This window comes from Macrobrachium nipponense, chromosome 16, assembly GCF_015104395.2.
Source record: "Macrobrachium nipponense isolate FS-2020 chromosome 16, ASM1510439v2, whole genome shotgun sequence".
Lineage (NCBI taxonomy): Eukaryota > Metazoa > Arthropoda > Malacostraca > Decapoda > Palaemonidae > Macrobrachium > Macrobrachium nipponense.
In genome coordinates, this window is record NC_087209.1 from 29,555,326 (window position 1) to 29,572,898 (window position 17,573).

General features: G+C 33.8%; 1 protein-coding gene across 19 annotated transcripts in view; it reads left to right on the plus strand.

The window, feature by feature from the left end:
* The window catches only part of LOC135195630 (transcription factor 12-like), a 642,011-nt gene that overhangs the window by 620,875 nt on the left and 3,563 nt on the right, over positions 1-17,573 (plus strand). For 15 of the 19 annotated variants that reach the window (XM_064221981.1, XM_064221983.1, XM_064221982.1 and 12 more), the window contains 9 exons: positions 158-239; positions 3,974-4,143; positions 5,619-5,807; positions 9,296-9,463; positions 10,337-10,399; positions 10,759-10,984; positions 11,108-11,228; positions 11,507-11,602; positions 15,991-16,136. In XM_064221981.1, the coding sequence (XP_064078051.1) occupies positions 158-239; positions 3,974-4,143; positions 5,619-5,807; positions 9,296-9,463; positions 10,337-10,399; positions 10,759-10,984; positions 11,108-11,228; positions 11,507-11,602; positions 15,991-16,136 (1,261 nt within the window). Of the gene's footprint in view, positions 1-157; positions 240-3,973; positions 4,144-5,618; positions 5,808-9,295; positions 9,464-10,336; positions 10,400-10,758; positions 10,985-11,107; positions 11,229-11,506; positions 11,603-15,573; positions 15,720-15,990; positions 16,137-17,573 lie in introns of all 19 variants that reach the window. The other 4 variants (XM_064221976.1, XM_064221974.1, XM_064221975.1 and 1 more) reach the window with 4 other exon arrangements.

The window sequence follows — 17,573 nt, forward strand, 5'->3', positions numbered from 1 at the left end:
CTTGATTCCTTTGGTTTTTTACGGAAGCTTTTGTTAGGTTAATTTTTGTGTCACGAATGAGCTATATATTTATTTAATAATGTTTTATGGAATGTATATGAAAGGTTATATTGAGTTCATACAACCAATTCTACATAAATGTATTTTATCTTTCCAGTATGGATCAGACGACTTCAACCAGGATTCCCCACGGTACACATCTCCCAAACCTGGCGGGGCATATGGGGATGCCTATTTCGGTAAGTGGCTTTTTTGAGTTACTTAGTGTAAAGAAGTTTTCGTTAAGTCACAATTACACTTCAGTGTAGGTATTGTTTAAGTCGTCCACATCGCATTTTCTACTTTGTACATTGTGTAATTAATTATGTTAAGGCCTGTCCACATTAGGAAACATTGTTTGGAAACAAAGTTTGCAAACAGATTGGAAACTGTTTGCAAGCAATGTTTCCTGTCCAAACCTCAGCTGTCGTCAGGATGCCTGTTGGCGCAGAAGCCTCTGTGTCTTACTTGGCAGTTTTAATGCACTCGAGGAGGAACCAGAGAAAGAAATAGAGATGGGTGAGGAAGTTTTTAGAAAAAGGAGTGTCACACACATGCACTTGTGTGCATATACATATGTGCACATGTTTAGCTACATGTTTACATAAAAATATGTACATATGCACATCTACTTATGTACTTACATGAATATGAATATGTATATGCACGTACTGGTGTGTATATGTACATATATACAAATATATAAGTACATTTGTATAGTGTATACACTTATGTGTTTATATATACACATACATATATAGCATACTTCTCTCATGAGACCATTACAAGGCATATATATGTATGTGTGTGTGTGTGTGTGTGTATATATATATATATATATATATATATATATATATATATATATACACATATATATACATATATATAATATATATATATATATATATATATATATATAGGCATGATACATGTGTATAGTATATACATACACACACAGAAACTAAATGTTTTCCATTATGGATGGGAAACAAATAAATGGTAAAAAGTGTTTGCAAACTTTATTTCCAAACAGTTTCCTAGTTTGGACAGGCCTTTAGAGATCATAACCGATTATATCTCGTAGACTCTGAATTAACAACATGTACCTTTTAAAGACAATTTGGAATTTTTTAGGACGTTTACAAAAAATATTAGCCCACTCCCTCATTTCTTTCTTTCTGCAGGCTCTTATAAACATTCTTCTCTCCTTTCATCATTTATTTTTCAGCTGAAGATATATGTAAATATTATAAATTTCCCTGTTGTTTGTTGGCACTTGATAGACGTACTGGTTTTAAATGCCTGCCATTCAAATGTACTGTATAGTACATCTTTACTTCATTCAACAGTGAATGATTTTCTTAATTCTTTTTCGCTCAAGAAGATTTAATTTGGTAACATAATTCCATGTCACCAGTCTCATTAAAATGTTTATGGGTTAGAGCTTTTTGACATACCAGTATTCTCTCTCCTAAAATTACTGACACACATATTTACTGGATTTTCTTTTTGAGTAATTGTCACCAAGTATTATTAGTAGTAAGGCTGCTGTATAAGCACATTACTTTTTTGTGGAAATTTTAATTTAGAAATTCACAACTAGGAAAGATTTTCTTTTCATATGTAGAGTTGATGAGGGCTTTTTTCCCACATGTTATGTGTTATTAAATGACTGTTAGTATTCTTTAGTGGCCTTGATCATATGTCCATTCTGTACTAACATTGAAAGGGTTCAGATAGAAGGAAAATTTTATGCATTTTGTTTGTTGTTTGGTTATTAATTTGAACTTTCATTGTCATGAGAACTTGATAAAAAAGGTATAAGACTAATTTTCTATTAAATACATACATTGATTTGAACTTTCTTTGTTATGTGAACTTGATAAAAGAGGTAAAAAATGTTTATAAGAATAATTTTCTGGCTAATTACATAAAAGGAAGAAATTAGACATCCTATTTTTCTTAAATTTTTTGTGATGCTTTTAAGATGGGTTTGTGATATTTAGTGCTTTATGTTCACATTGCATATTTGCTAAAGTATTAACTTCAGAGAACTGTTCAGTAGGAGGCAGTCCCCGGCTTATGATGTTCTGAGGTTATGACGCTTTTCAAATATTCATCAGAACTATTTCCCAGTTTACGATGCATGTTTCAGGGTTACACTGCTTATGACGTCAATGAAACAAGAAATATGCCACCGAAATGGCAGATTAATCAAAATATGGAGGTGTTTTTATGAAACACTCAGTATTTTCATTACACCCAAAGCATTAAAAGTAAGCTTTTCTTAGGATTTTAGAAGATTTTTTGGCACAACTATTTTCAGCTTACGATGTGGCATAGAAAGGGAACCCCTGTCTGAAAAGGGGACTGCCTATAATATAATATATATATATATCATATATATATAGATAGATAATATATATATATATATATATATATATATACATATGCATACTCATACACATACACATGCATAGAGGCATACAGAATATGACTGTGTGTGTTTGAGAGAAAGCGAGAGAGAGAGAGAGAGTCATGGAATGTAGGTAGTGCTTTATAGAAATGAAGTAATTTTACCAATATTCATTCTCTTGCTGCTGTGCATAGTTTGATGAATGGCACAGATGTAATTTGATTATCCTTTTATATCACCTTACCATTGAATAATTTTTACCTGGTCATATACTGTTAGTACTACTTTCATTTTTATGAAGATACATCAAGTGCCATGCTTTGAGAGATGTCTTTACTACAGTTTGCAGTATGCTGTAGTAGAGTTAAGCCAAGCTTTGTTGATTTTGAGCCTTGAATGCAAGGTAAATATTGAAGTGCTGTAGGTCAGTTTTTGTTACAATGTTAAAATTAATGTTTGTTCATATGTAGCTGATTTTATCATTTCAGTCCTTAGGTATTTTTGCATATCAGGATTTAATCAGGTGGTAAGCATTGACTACCCCACTGCTCTGTCAGTTAGGTTAGGTTGGCTTAGTATTTTGATAAGCAACACTAATGAATTCAACATGCCATTGGATCAAAGTTCCTGTGACAATATGCTTTGAATGTAATATTTTGAGGTCTCTTTTTGCAGATTAACCCTAAGCCACATTTTGCTTTTTAATTAATTTTGTTATATTGGTTATGTAATAATAGGTACTCTGCCAATTCTTTACATGCTGATGTTCTGTTATGTGGAACCTTGTATGTTTGTTTTGCTTATTCAAATGGTAGTAGTAGTTTATAAATGGCAAATAATTCAAAATTCAATGTAGTCCATTTTTGTGTTTAATGGAAGGTGCAGTGCAGTGCATAGAAAATTTTCAGGAATTAAAATGTATGTGAAGGAAGCAAAACTAAGAGCGAGAGAAAAGGGGGAGTGAATATATATGAGATATTCATTTACTGAAAAATTCAAAGTATCTAGGAATAGGCATGATATTCTGCAATATCAATGGTGGTTCTCAAGTGATATAAGTTTATTTGGAAATCAAGGTGTATGACTTTTGTACAGCATGCTCAAGGAGACTTGAGGTCACTGTTTATGTTCATATGATTTTGTCCGCAGTTTTACATTAGGTGGTCACTTTATGTTCATATTGTTTTGTGTGCAGTTTTACAATAGGTTTCCCTCTTACAATTAGATGCACGGGACTCCTCTTTTCTGCAGAGTGCATTTTCTGGCCTGAAACTCCATCTGGTCCTTGTCTTCATCTGTGGTCCTTTCCATGATTTTCATGACTGTTAGTATGTTTGAAGGATTAGGTATATTTTTGGAAAGTGTTAAGAATTATATGTACAGAGAAAGTTTTGAGGAAGGCTGTACAGGGGAAACTGGATATTCTAGATTTTTTTATGTATATTAGAGACACAATATGTAATGAAAGAGTCTTGAGGTGTCTATTAGTGTTGTAACATTTATTTTGTAATTCTGCAGATGGCGGGGTTGATGTATGGGGGGCGACCGGCGGTGGTGCTGGTGGAGCAGCAGCAGCAGGGGCAGGAGCTGTGGGTGGGAGTTACCCTTACCCTTCACCGTCCATGATGGGTCCCTCCTCACATCTTAGCCAACCTCATTATATACCACAGCACCTACAAGACCCCATAGTAAGTTTGATAAGTGTTTGAATTGTGATGCTGTTGTAATTTTTTGTTGAAAATTAGTGTGAGAAATAACCATATTATTCTTTTTGCTGGTGAGTTACAGTTCAATTATTTTGAGAATTTGAGAATGGTATACATAAACAGACTGTAAAAGACTTAAATATAATTCTACGAAGCGTATGTTTGTTATTGTATTCACATTTGGTGTAGATTGTTGAGAATATTATTGAGAACTTGTTGCACTGTACACATGAACAGTAACACAGCTCAGAGAATAGTTTTTACATTTGCATTACTTATCTAGATGAATATGGTTGACAGCATTAGGGTTTTCATTGATGAGTTTTGTGGGTTACAGCCGCTGTTCATAGACTGAGAATTTAGGAGTCTCTTGCTGTTATTCTCTCTGTAGTAAATCAAGAACATGAAGTCATAAAGCTTAATATGTTTGGGTTTTATGAGGACCACAGTCATGGTGCCGCTTATATCTCATTTAAGTTTGTTACAAATCCAATCAGTTTTTTTTTTTTCTTAAGTTGTATAGGGTTTTAAATATTGATTTGTGCTACCTCACACCCTTCAAGAAGTAGAGACTTTTATCAAATATTGTAATACTTGATTGATATGCTCGTGGTCATAAGCCAATGTTTTCTTGTTCTGAGCATTTTGTTTCCAATATGGGGAATTTATTCCTTACTTGATTGTGAATTACTTGTGGAAAGATAATGCTCCCCTGCCGCCAAGAAGTTCCAACACGTATGTCTGTCATTGTAAGAAGTCCACATATGTAATGTACAATGTAAATTCTCTCTCCTTAACTGAGATCATAGATTCTTTTTATCGAAATTTGATAGATTGCACATGAATTTTGGATTCACTGAATTTCCCAGCAAACTAATCTATTACAGTCATTATGTACTTTAGATAGTTAATTTTTATGAAGTCTTTATTAAAGGTTGTTGTTCTTTAGTTGTAAGTTTTTATCAATGTAGCAAGATTTATTCTAATGAAAAAAGTTGTAATAAATTATTTTAAACTCTGAAAAGTTTATTGGTTGGCAATAAATTTATGAGATTTCTTTGACCCATGCTGTCATCCTGGAAGCATAAAAGATTGCTCATAAACATTAATATAATTTTTTTTTTTTGGTAATTGTGATAATATGAAGTTAATATGGAAATACCTGTTTCCATTTATTTATTGTAAGTTATCTCTTATATGCACTGTAATAGGCCATGTACATTTCATAAAGGCACTGAAGCAGGCAATATCTTGAATTTTCTACAGAAACAGAGTTAATACCAATAAGTAATTCAGTGACTACTTTCATAAGTGATTGGATAAGCAAATTTTTTTGTAAGGTTAGCTGAAGCTTGCTATTTTTCACAAATTACCTTTAAATGGTGGAGGTTATTATGACAATGTCAAAACAGATTGACTATTGAAGAGTTTTTATAAATATTTGTTTCATTTAACAGGGATATGATCATATGCCAAGTGGTCTCCCACCTATGTCTACATTTCGTGGGCCTGGAGCCAGCAGCACAACAGGTGGGGGATCAGTGGCTACCTCTTCACCTTTATATACACACTCACCGGTGCCTAACCACACCCAGGCCACTCCTACAGCCAACACAGGAGATGCTTTAGGCAAAGCATTATCATCTGTAAGTAGTGGCTATGCTTATTATGCTAATACAGTACTTTATCAGGAAATTAATAACATAAGTCATTAATGTTTTTGAGATGGAGAGATTAAATTGGTTGCCTTGGTTACATATTGAAACCATAACATATCATTGCAATAAGAGTTTTGGATCTTATCTCTTGTAATGAATATGCTAGTTTTATATAAGTAATTGCCAAGTAATTACATAGCTATCGTTTCATCTTGTATGGCAGCTTAAATTTTGAAGTTTGTGATAGCACTACTTTTGTTTTGGGTAGATGACTAGCCCCACCTCACTTTCGGGGAAAGAAAGGAACAACTCGGCAAGTAGCTTCAATTTGTTTCTGCCAGCTTATGACTAAAGACCAGTTGTATGCAGCAGCTAATTTTGGGATTCTTTACTTTTCAGTTGATGTTATTTCACCCAGTTGGTGAAGTGTCCTTATTTTTGGTAGCCTTTTTGGCACAATTAGTCAGTGTTAGGCTCTTTATGAGACTGTTCCAAATTTGACATATTTTTCACGAATTAGACTTGGTTGTCAGTTGACTTGTGTACAATGTCCGACTCAGATTCTATGTAATTGGTAAGTTAATTATGTAAAAAGACATTTTTAGGATAAATAAAGTTTTATACAGACTTAAACAAGTAATTAAATGATCGGAGCTCTCCCTCCTCCCCTCACATGGACAGAAGGCCACAAACTAATTGAAGCTCTTTGCCGAGCTGTTCCTCTCATTCTCAGAAAGTGGGTGGAGCTAGTCACTTACCTAGAACAAAAAAAGTAGCTCTACAGCTAATTTCAAAATTTAGGCTGCCATGTGATTTGAAACGATAGTTATTTAATTATTTGTTAAGTATATATAAAACTATTTTATCATAAAAATTTCATTTTTAAATTATGAAGAAACTTTTTTTTTCTGAATGTCATTTTTGTTTACATGGTCTTTATTTTAGTTTTCCATACAAAATTGATAGCCAAATGATTGTTTGTTGAAATTGCATACTGTAATTTTATATTATCATAGATATGAAATATTATCATAGATATGAAATAAAAGATGCCTAATCGTCCATTAGTCACGGATGGTGCTTAAACCCAGTGACTATAGCCGGTTCACTTATGGTAGATTCTTAGATGAGCCCTATGGTTACGAGACGTTTGTTTGGCGGCCGCTGATTGGCTGGTACAGGGAGGTAGGCAGCTCCCAGCCAATCAGCGGTCGCCAAACAAACGTCTCCTAGTCATAGGACTCACCCAAAAATCTACCTTAAGTGAACCAGCTATAGTGTAGTGGACAATGCACCAGATGTTTGTGCTTATGTGACCCATTTGTTTTTCTTAATTTATTTTGAGATCTTTGTTTTTGTCCCATATGACTCACCATATTTGTCTGTGCTCACCAAGGTGAGTTTGTAGCTTTAAGGGTTAAGGTTCCATTTTCTTTTGTTCATGATGTATGGATCAACAGGAAAGATTTTATAGTCATTACACACCAAAGTTGTCAGTGAATGTTTTATGAGACCCCAGCCTCAGGGCAAATATTTGCTTCTTCCTCAGTAGAAAGTTTAAGAAATTATCTAAAGAAAGTAGGAGAGTGGTCAAAAAGATGGCAAATGCCTTTCAACTTGGATAAATGTAGTGTTACAAACAACCCTTATGCCAACTACAAGCTGCTGCTTGGGAATGACATAAATAGTGTAGAACAAGAGGACTTTGGAGTCATTATAACCAGGGACTTTAAATCCACACAAAAAAGTGCATAAAAGCCGAAAAGAAGGCATAGAAACTAATGCGTTACATAAAAGAGGCTGTTCAGATACAGAAACAAGGAAATGGTGCTGCAGCACTACACATCAATAGTTAGACCTCATCTTGAATATGCAGTACAGTTTTGGTAGATTAGAAGGGGTACAAGCAAGAGCCACAAAGGTAATTCTGTCTATCAGGCAAATAGGTTACCTAGGGCAACTAGAGAGCCTGAACATGTATGGTTAGAAACACGATGATTACTAGGACAACTAATGAAACATTCAAAAGACTGAAAGGCATAACGAAAGTAGACAGTAACCTTTGTTAGGTTAAACAAAAAACAGACCATAAATAGTGGATGGAAACTAGAGCTAAAGAGGTACAATGCATCTCATTGCAGGAACTTCTTCACATACAAGATATGTGACACATTAAGTAAACTGCCACCAGAAGTTGTAAACAGCAACAGTGTGGAAGAGTTTAAAAGAAAGCTAGACAAAATCATTAGGACAGTGTGAATGAACAGTAAAACCTGTTCCTAGAAATAAGTGAGCACACGATGTCTCCTCAGATGGACTGACAAGTCTGAGACATCCTAATCCTTGTAACTCATACTGCCTCATCTATTAAAGTCTGTGGGACAGCAGCACAGTAATAGAAGAAGAATGGTATGTTGTTTTGGCTCAAGTCTGCCATGCCAAATCTTGCTAGACGTTGACTGACCTGGAGTTCAGACTTCTTCCATTTACCCCTTACCCATGTAATATTTTTCAGTCTAATCACACTTATTTTTGCTGATGCTGCTGCCTCCTGCTCCAGTACTGGATCCTCTGACCAGTAGAGTTGAGTTGCCTTAGAATATTTTACATTCCTCCTGTCTTGAAACTTCAACTTCAAGTTTTCTTTGTTATGCATACCAGCTGTGGTTATTCTTTGATTCTTTGCAACCTTGCTTCCTACATTACCAGTCATTGGTGGCACCTCATTTAGGAAATTTTATGATAATATAGATTTTTGATGAATGGATATAGTTTGAATTCTAATCTCATCAGTATGCCTTAGTGTTTAGTGGCCCAGGGGCTTAGAGAAATGAATTTCCAGGGAATTATGTATAGCCTTGTTTGGCATGACTTTATATTGTATGCCATAAGTTTAATGTCTTGAAAAGGCAGTATTTAGAACAAGGTATGAGCCAGCAATGATTGTAGCATACTCTTTTCATGCTTAATTACAGGCAGTCCCCGGTTATCGGCAGACTTGGCTATTGGCGATCCAGTTTTATGGGGCTTGTCTAGCACCATAAAATCAGCGATTTATGGCGCCATAATGGGCCGAGTTCCGTTTATCAGTGCCATCTCCTCATGGTACTTATGGGCTGATAACCGATTATCGCATTATGGCACCATAAATTGCCGAGTTTCGGTTAATGGTGGGTTATGGCTTATCAGCACCCCCCGGGAACAGAACTCCCGCCGATAACCGGGGACTGCCTGTATATGATCATTTATATCAATACATTTTTTAAAGTTAACTTTTTAAGCATTTATGTGAAACTATATGTGCTACCATGTTTGATAACAGCTGAAGTGCTAAGAATCTTGTTTATGGTCTTATTATTTTAATTGAGTGACTTTTGTTAGGATTATGAATACATTTTACTAAAATTATGACCCAAATACAGATTTTTTTTTTTTTTTTTTAAATTTGAGATATGTAACTTTGAGTTTGTTAACAGATTTACCCTGGGGAACAGACTTCGAGCAGCTATAGTTCTAATCCTGGTACCCCTGTATCAGCCACGTCTCCTCCCCCTCTCACTTCAGGGGCATCTAGTGGTGCCCCTCAACAGTGGCCTCAGCCTCACACTCCTACGTCACCTCATTATGACCGATCTCTTCCAATGGTAAGCTAAAGTAATTGTTCAGATTTGGTAGTGATGTTTTGTCATGGTAATTGATGGTCTTGCAGCACTTGATTTAATCTTATGTTCCACTTGCATAGCATAAAGCCAACACTTGTGATAGTACAGAATGAATGAGCATTTGTCATTGGCATTTCCCTACTACACAACAGCATCTCTATAGCATCCTACTACGTGATCAGTTCAAGTATGCATGAGTGTAGTTTTGTTTTCTCTGATGTGTAGAACAATTAATTGTAATTCCACTTCAAAATAAGGTAAAAAAGAAAATGTATTGTATTGTTTTCAAGAGTTCTAAGTTTTAGCAGCTTGTTTTTTATTATAGCGTTGTGTGCCAGGTCCAGTGGATACATTTTAGTTCTTTTTTATTTAGTATTTTTCCTTATTTTTTGGGGGTGGGGAAGCATAGTATTAATACTTTAAAGTGGGATTGTTTTATTTGTATTAATGTTGGGTATATGCTGTACCACGTAAAAGGTATGAAATTTTAAAGGGACTGCTTTAGACCCCCAATACTATATGTGGAATTTAAACAAAACTTGATGTACTGTTTAGGGTGGGACATGTAGTGTTTCCCTTTATTATTTAATAAAGCACCCTAAGTAGCTATGCTCCAACATCTTCAGATTGTACTTTTCTGTGACAACAATGCATGTTGTCTTGTCTACTGACCTAGCATGGTGAATTTTGATGACAATGTGTTCTTTAAACTGCACCATCTTTATTTTGCATGTTGTAGATTCACTTTCATTCAATTGCATGTTTGTTCTTTCTTATTTTCTTTTTTCTTTTTCTTTCTTTTTTTTTTTTTTTTTGGTTTTACATTTTCTTCTTTTCTTCTTTGTTGCACTATAGCCACGTATGGCAGAGGAGAACTTAGAGTCAGCAATCGACTACCTTCGAGATCACGGTATTGAGGTACTGTAACTGATGCACCCTCACTTAGGCTTGGGTTTGTGTGAGAATTGTGTCATGAACAAAGTTTGCATACATTAGATATTATGTAATTGTGCATAGAGAGCAATTTTAGAGATTTTGCAAATTTATGTTTCTAAATGTTGCTTAACTTTGATTTCGTCACAAATACAATATATGGAAAAGTAATTATTTCTTAGAATTAATTTTCTTTGTTCCTTTATATCTTAAATGAAAACCTTTAAACTTGTTGCATTTTATATTTATAATTGGCTAATGTAAATAAAATAGAAAGGTTTTTGGAATTATTTTGAATTGTGTAATGCTGCCTTTTCCTGACCCACACATTTTGATGCTTTTAGACATCAAGAATAGATGAGCGGCTGGAAGATGCTGTTAATGTTTTACAACGACATGCAGAAACCTCTGGAGGATTACCTGCTGGGCCCCATTTAGGACCTCCAACACATGGAGGATCTTTACCACCATACCCTGCAGGATTGGATTCACATCTTGCTGGTCCACCAAATTCTACCTTCACAACTTTAGGTTCCCATTCCCAAGACCTGAAAGCTTTGGGCGTACCAGGTAGGGCATTAAGTTAGTCTCAAATTTTATAAATTAAGTCAATTTCTAGTTTGGAACAGATTTTGTTTGTATAATTTTGTAGTTTGTTATATTGCATTATTTATTTATTTTTTTTTTTTGCAGGATTGGGTGATGGTGTAAAAGATAAACTAGATGTAAAAGAAGAATTAAGTACACACCTTCCAACAACTACAGTAGCAAGTTCTATTGCTACAGGAACGAAAAGTGGAAAAAGATCTCGAAGGTACTATTTTTTATTTTAAATTTTTCTGTTATTATAATTTGCTGTAACTTGTTTGTGGCAAAAGCCTAATAAGACTACATTTTGTAGTGTTTCTTTAGTATTTATGGCCAAATCCTTGAACAAATACTTTTTAAAATATTCACAATCATTATTGAAAAAAAGTGATCTTCAGTTATAAATTGTATTTCAACACTGAAGAATAACATAATTGAATCATTTTATTTTTTATTTTTTTGTTTTTAAGAGGAGTTAGGACTAATTTTATTGACACTCCATAGTTCTTGTTCCAGCACGGAGGAGGATGAATGTGCAGACCCTGAGACTAAAGCCTTAAGAGAGAAAGAACGTCGGCAGGCAAACAACGCAAGAGAGAGGTAAGCTATTTGAAATTTTATGTAATTTGCAGAAGTTATTTAAAATGGGGAGTATTTGAAAATAATTATTTTGGATGTTTGAATAAAAAATATATGAATAGGATTTTGCACTTCTGAATTTCTGTATAATTATGATTTACAGTTATTAGTTAGATTACATACTAAATAAATATCAACATTAGGAAATTGGATACGAATACTGTAAAGTAAAGGTATTAGTTTAATTAAAAATGGAAAAACTGTTTTTTTCAGATTGTTTAATGTATTTGTCTTTGAAGCAAGAAAATTCCTAGCCAAATAATAAATCCTTGTGATAATACAGTAATTTAGTGAAAAAAATTATACTATTAATACTAGATGTGAAATTTAAGGTTGCTTGTCAAGTGGAAAGATATTCCGTACTCAATATCTGACATAACTTAAAAAATTTTTACCGAGACAAGACTTTATATGCCATAGTATTGATATAGTTTTCAATTTAGTGGTATGATTAAAGTTTTATCTAACAGTATAGTAACTCTTATTTACACTATGATTGAATGTTACTAAGAAAATGGAAAAGTTATTTGAATTTTTTGTTACCTAAGAACTTTCACTTTATAATAGGACCTGATTATAAAGTGTAAGTTTTTAAGATGTGAAAATAGATGAAAGGGAGTAGTACACTTAAAAAAGCAAAGTCATAAGGCTTTTAACTGACAGCAAAGATTGCGATTGTCCTTTGAATGAGGTAGTGTTGCTTAAGAGGTTTTGATACCAATTGAAAAGTAATATTAGTTTTTTTTCTGCTTCAATAAATGAATCTTAGTTTCACATTGTGACAGTAATGTTTATTGGTGTTGCAAGTTCAAGGGTGAGAGTTTCTGGTGAATAACTAATTTTAAGTCACAGTTGTTTTCATTAGTTTTCTTTGGTTGAAGTGGTGAATACAGTGAGTTTTGTAGATAGATATTGGATGCTCAAGCTAGCAAAATTGCCCTGTTATAAGGCAAAATGGAACCAGTTGTTACATTATCTTGGGATTAGAACATAAGGATTTAGGACATCTGCAATTCCCTTTAGAAATCCACCAGTATAGAATAATCAAGTATATGTATAGTATTTTTTATTATTACTTTGTGTAATAGGAAAGTTTCCTAGGAAAATTATCTAACCTTTGTTTTCAAGCTAGTATTTCATTTCAGAATCCCCGGTTAAGTAGTACCAAAGCTTGCGTGGCATCTTACAGTACTTATTGTATTTTAGACAGTAAGACTGGATATATTAGTATAGAATGCTTTTGTTTTTGTAGATAGGACATTTATTTTCTTGGATTTTGTCATAATTTGTTTTACCTTCAATTGGAAGCTACTTTTAATATTTAAGGAAGTGTTTGTAAGATATTTTGAATACTAAAGTGATTTTTTTTTTAATAGATATTAAGAAGCAGCTGCAGCATGTCCTGATTTCATTAACTTTTTCAAAACTTTTTGAATTTTCCTGACTACCAATTCTATGTTATAAAATGCTCTGGCAGGTCCCGATTTCATTCATGAACTTTTTCAATATGAATTTTCTGTTGTTAATACTTCTTTTTTCTCTATGTATAACTTCTCATTTACTCTTATAGTTAAGTTTGGTACATATAAGTTGAATTGAACTGGATGTGTGTTTTGGAAAACTACTTTACTAATTTTGTGTAGTGAGTGGTGTATGATTTGAGTACTCTTAGGTTGAAATCAGAACATTGCTATTAAAACAGCACTGCAAAACACTTGTACATTCGAGTCGAGTTTCTTTTATTATTGTTTTGATTAATTGTGAGATAGGAAACAGGTTTAAATGGAAGTTAGTAAGCACAAGCCAACAAAATAAACAGGAAAAAACATGGATCCTTCTTGAAGACCAAGTACTCTATGGTTAAGTACTTGACATACGTTCAAATGTAATTTTTCGGTCCTTTTACAAGTATTTAATAAAAAGACAATTATAGGCATTCAAGAACCAGAGCTGAGGCAGGGGTATTTTTTTTTCAGATATGATTAAAAGATTACTATTGCAATAGTGATTCAAATATAGCTGGGTGAAAACCCAAGCATGAATTTGTTACGGTGTTCCTAATCAGTGTAGAAATCTGTTTTAATTACCTTCATGTATTTTAATTTACTTCAGCCATATGCTCTTAATATCTGTTAAATGTGGCTAGAGGGAAATTGGCCAAAAATATCAGTCTGGGCTAATAATATATGCTAATGCATATACTCATGACCAGGCTAAATTTATGGATGGCAAATTAAGAAAAAAAAGAGGAAGTTGTAAAAACATGCTATTTTGCCACCACGTTATAAGTGTTTTTTCCAATATTTGTTTTATTTTTTGTCAAATTATAATTACAGCTCAGACAAATCATAACAGAAGAGCTAAATTCAAGAATAAATTTTGTGAATATTTAATTGCAAAATATTTACGACACATCCTGGAATGGGAAGTTAAGACAACATTCCCTTTTACCACTTCAAGCAAGAATGGATCTCTCCCACTCTCATACGGAAATCTGAAGAGTTGCCAATACTAGTGATAAATGGCACCTGGAATATTTTTCCTGCAAAATTCATTCAAACTGTATGGCGTCAAATCTTGAATGTATAAGTATGTATGTTAGCTGGACTTTACCCACAAAGCTACCTGTATACATATATATTTATGTGTGTGTGTTTGTGCGTGTTACACATCCACAAGGTGTTAAAGTCAATTATGGTAATTTCACAAACTAAAGGTTTAAAGAATTCATCAATTATATTTGGCCCCAGGTATAGTTCTGTGAGAAGTATCCAAGTAGTGTAATGAGAGAGAGAGAGAGAGAGAGAGAGAGAGAGAGAGAGAGAGAGAGAGAGAGAGAGGGAATTAAAGTCTAAACAGATTGCATCTGTTATGCACATGGATAGCTGTCTCAGAATTTGTCTGGATGTAGCATTATGTATGGGGGATTGGGATTGTATAAAGTTCTTTTTGAGTTTCATTTGAGAATACATATTTTATTTTGACAAAAAGTAAGTGGTAATTGTACATTTGGCTCAGCTAATAATTAAACATTGGTTCACACAATTAAGCAGTACAGGCAGTCCCTGGTTATCAGCGGGGTGCTGATAAGCAAAAACAGCCATTAACTGAAGCTTGGCGATTTATGGCATCAATAACTGGTTAGCAGCACCTTTGTTAGGTATGTTATGGCACCATAACTCTATTATCAGCACCTTATGGCTCCGATAACTGAAACTCAGCATGTTATGACACCATAAATCACTGATTTTATGGCACTAGACAAGCCCCATAAAACTGGATCACCATTAACTGAGTCCGCCAGTAACCAGGGACTGCCTGTGCTACTGTACAAAAATGCAAAACTTATGAGTACTCACAAGTTTTGCATTTTTTCCAGTAACTTGGGTCCTCATACAGTACTTTACAAAATAAACCATTTGTTCTGTTCCCTTTGATTTATTGTAAACTTTTCAGTTTTGTGTGCATTATTGAATGGTGTATTATTTCTGTTGATAGATGATTGATCATTACAGAAATTGTTTTATTCATTTTTAATTTCTGGTTTTTAAGTATATACAGTATGAATATTTTCCCCTTCATAGTGGTGGTTATTCTTTTCTCATTTTAATTAAAAAAAATTTTTTTTTTCAGTTTACTTCATTATTAATAGAAATATTTCACTTCCAGATTTACAATTAGGGATGCAAGGCGATATTTTACTACATGGAAAATATTAGGATTTGAAACCGTAAATGTGCTCATTATTTGTAACTACCAGACAACCCACATATGAAGGGGCTGAAATCTGTGCAGTAAATCTGTCAACATGATACACTCTTCAAATACTTACGTGCTTCATTACTATACTTCCCAAGTTCTTTGAGTCGTTATTCATTACTCAATTCTCTTTGGTTATCAATGATGATGACATTTACGGTTTTGCCTTTCAGAATACGAGTTCGTGATATAAATGAAGCATTTAAGGAATTAGGTCGTATGTGTATGATCCATTGTAAGAATGATAAGGCGCAGACCAAGCTAAACATTTTGCACATGGCGGTAGAGGTGATCACCACCCTGGAGCAGCAGGTTAGAGGTAAGCTTCCCATGCTGACCCTACCTCTGGGAGCTACACTGCCTTCACCCCACCCCACCCAGCTACCACACCCACCATACTGCTGTATAAGGATACTACCAGTTATTAGTTGTGGTTTAAGACTAATGTTGTAGCTAAAGAAAACTGTGGCATGGTATGGGTAGGTGGATTGAGGGTTGGGTAGGGCAGAGATAAACCCAGCTTGGGGGTTCTTACCCATCCACTAACTAATTAGCACTAACACAAGGTCACCCATTCTTTCATCCTCCAGGATCAGAATCCGTGACATAAACGACGCTCTCAAGGAACTGGGGAGGATGTGTATGACACATCTGAAAACAGACAAGCCCCAAACTAAGCTTGGCATTCTCAACATGGCTGTAGATGTTATAATGTCGCTAGAACAACAAGTCCGAGGTACACACTTGTTATTAATAGACTGTGTGCAGTCTTTGGTGTCTCATGTTATGCCTTCATTGAATTCCATACTACTAGTTATCAGCTCTGCTGAATAAGAAATTCATTAAACTATTTCGTAATAGCTATTTTTATTATAATTTATTTTCTCTTAATTTCTACTTAGGGGGTTTGCTACGTTACTTTGCCTATTATTTATTCTTTTCATTTTGTCTTGTTGGTTGAGGAACTGAATGGGACCCTACTACCTCATCTTATTGCTGTGGTGTTTTCTTTAAGTAATTGCTGATCCTAGAGATGTTATGCAACTAGTGATTCAGCATTCAGATTTTTATGGACTCCAGTTACTGTATAGAGAAAACTTCGTGGCTTTATCGTTTAACGAACAAATTTTGCCAGAAGTTCTATAGTAGATTTATTGCATCATTTTTATTTAGCATGATTTTACACCCAGAGGCATTACACAGAGCACTTTACATTGACGTGAAATATTTACAATAAATGGGAACATATTATCGTTAATTGCAACCGAGTCTTAAAATATTCTGGCACAGGGTGATTTTTTTTAACCATACATCCTCTTATCAGACTTTAGTTTATTCAGTGTGTCCCTTATATCTATATTTGAAAATTATTTTCTTCTTGTTTTATGTGGTTTTGTTTTTGCACATATTTTCCAGTATTGCCAATTGTTTGTTGCCCTTGGGTTTTTGTAAGCTTGTGTTGCATGTTGGGATTGTTTGGTTTCTGGTAATTATTGTATTGTAAGTATTTATTTTGGGATTTTAATGTGTTACATGTTACTTGATAATGCATTAATGGTTTTTTCTTGAATGGTCTTAAATAACTCATTTAAATGAAATGAGTGATGAAGAATGAAAATATGTAGTCTTTACCTAGGAAATAGGTGCCAATGTAGATTTCATTTTCTCTCTCTTTTTTCCCAATCATTGTAGAAATTAGTTTTTAGAAAAGGTAAATTTTGTTGTTGAATCATTATTTTTTTATCATTTTTTTCTTAGTTTTACAACTTATAAAGTAGTTTTTATTTAAACCTAGTATTCTGTAATTTGTGGGTTAGGAGGGGCCAATGTGATAGAATGCTATTTATAAAATGATTCTGTCCTAGAAATGGGGTTATTTCTATTGTAGTAATGTACCTTTGCTCAATTTCAGTCAAGAACAGTTGCTCTTGAATATTCCATCAGCTGATTATTAAAATGGTTACCAAATGATTTTAGTAGCAATGAGTTAACGCTGTCAATATTTGTTAGACAATGTAAACGATTTACCAAAAATTAATTCGGTAAGAAAATTATTTGAAAACATCACGAGTTACATGTATTTCTGTACAAAAGAGCCAATTTTAATTTTAAAGCATAACTTGAAGTACTTGAATTGTGAATTGTGCTTTACAGTAATTATTTTTTACTCTTC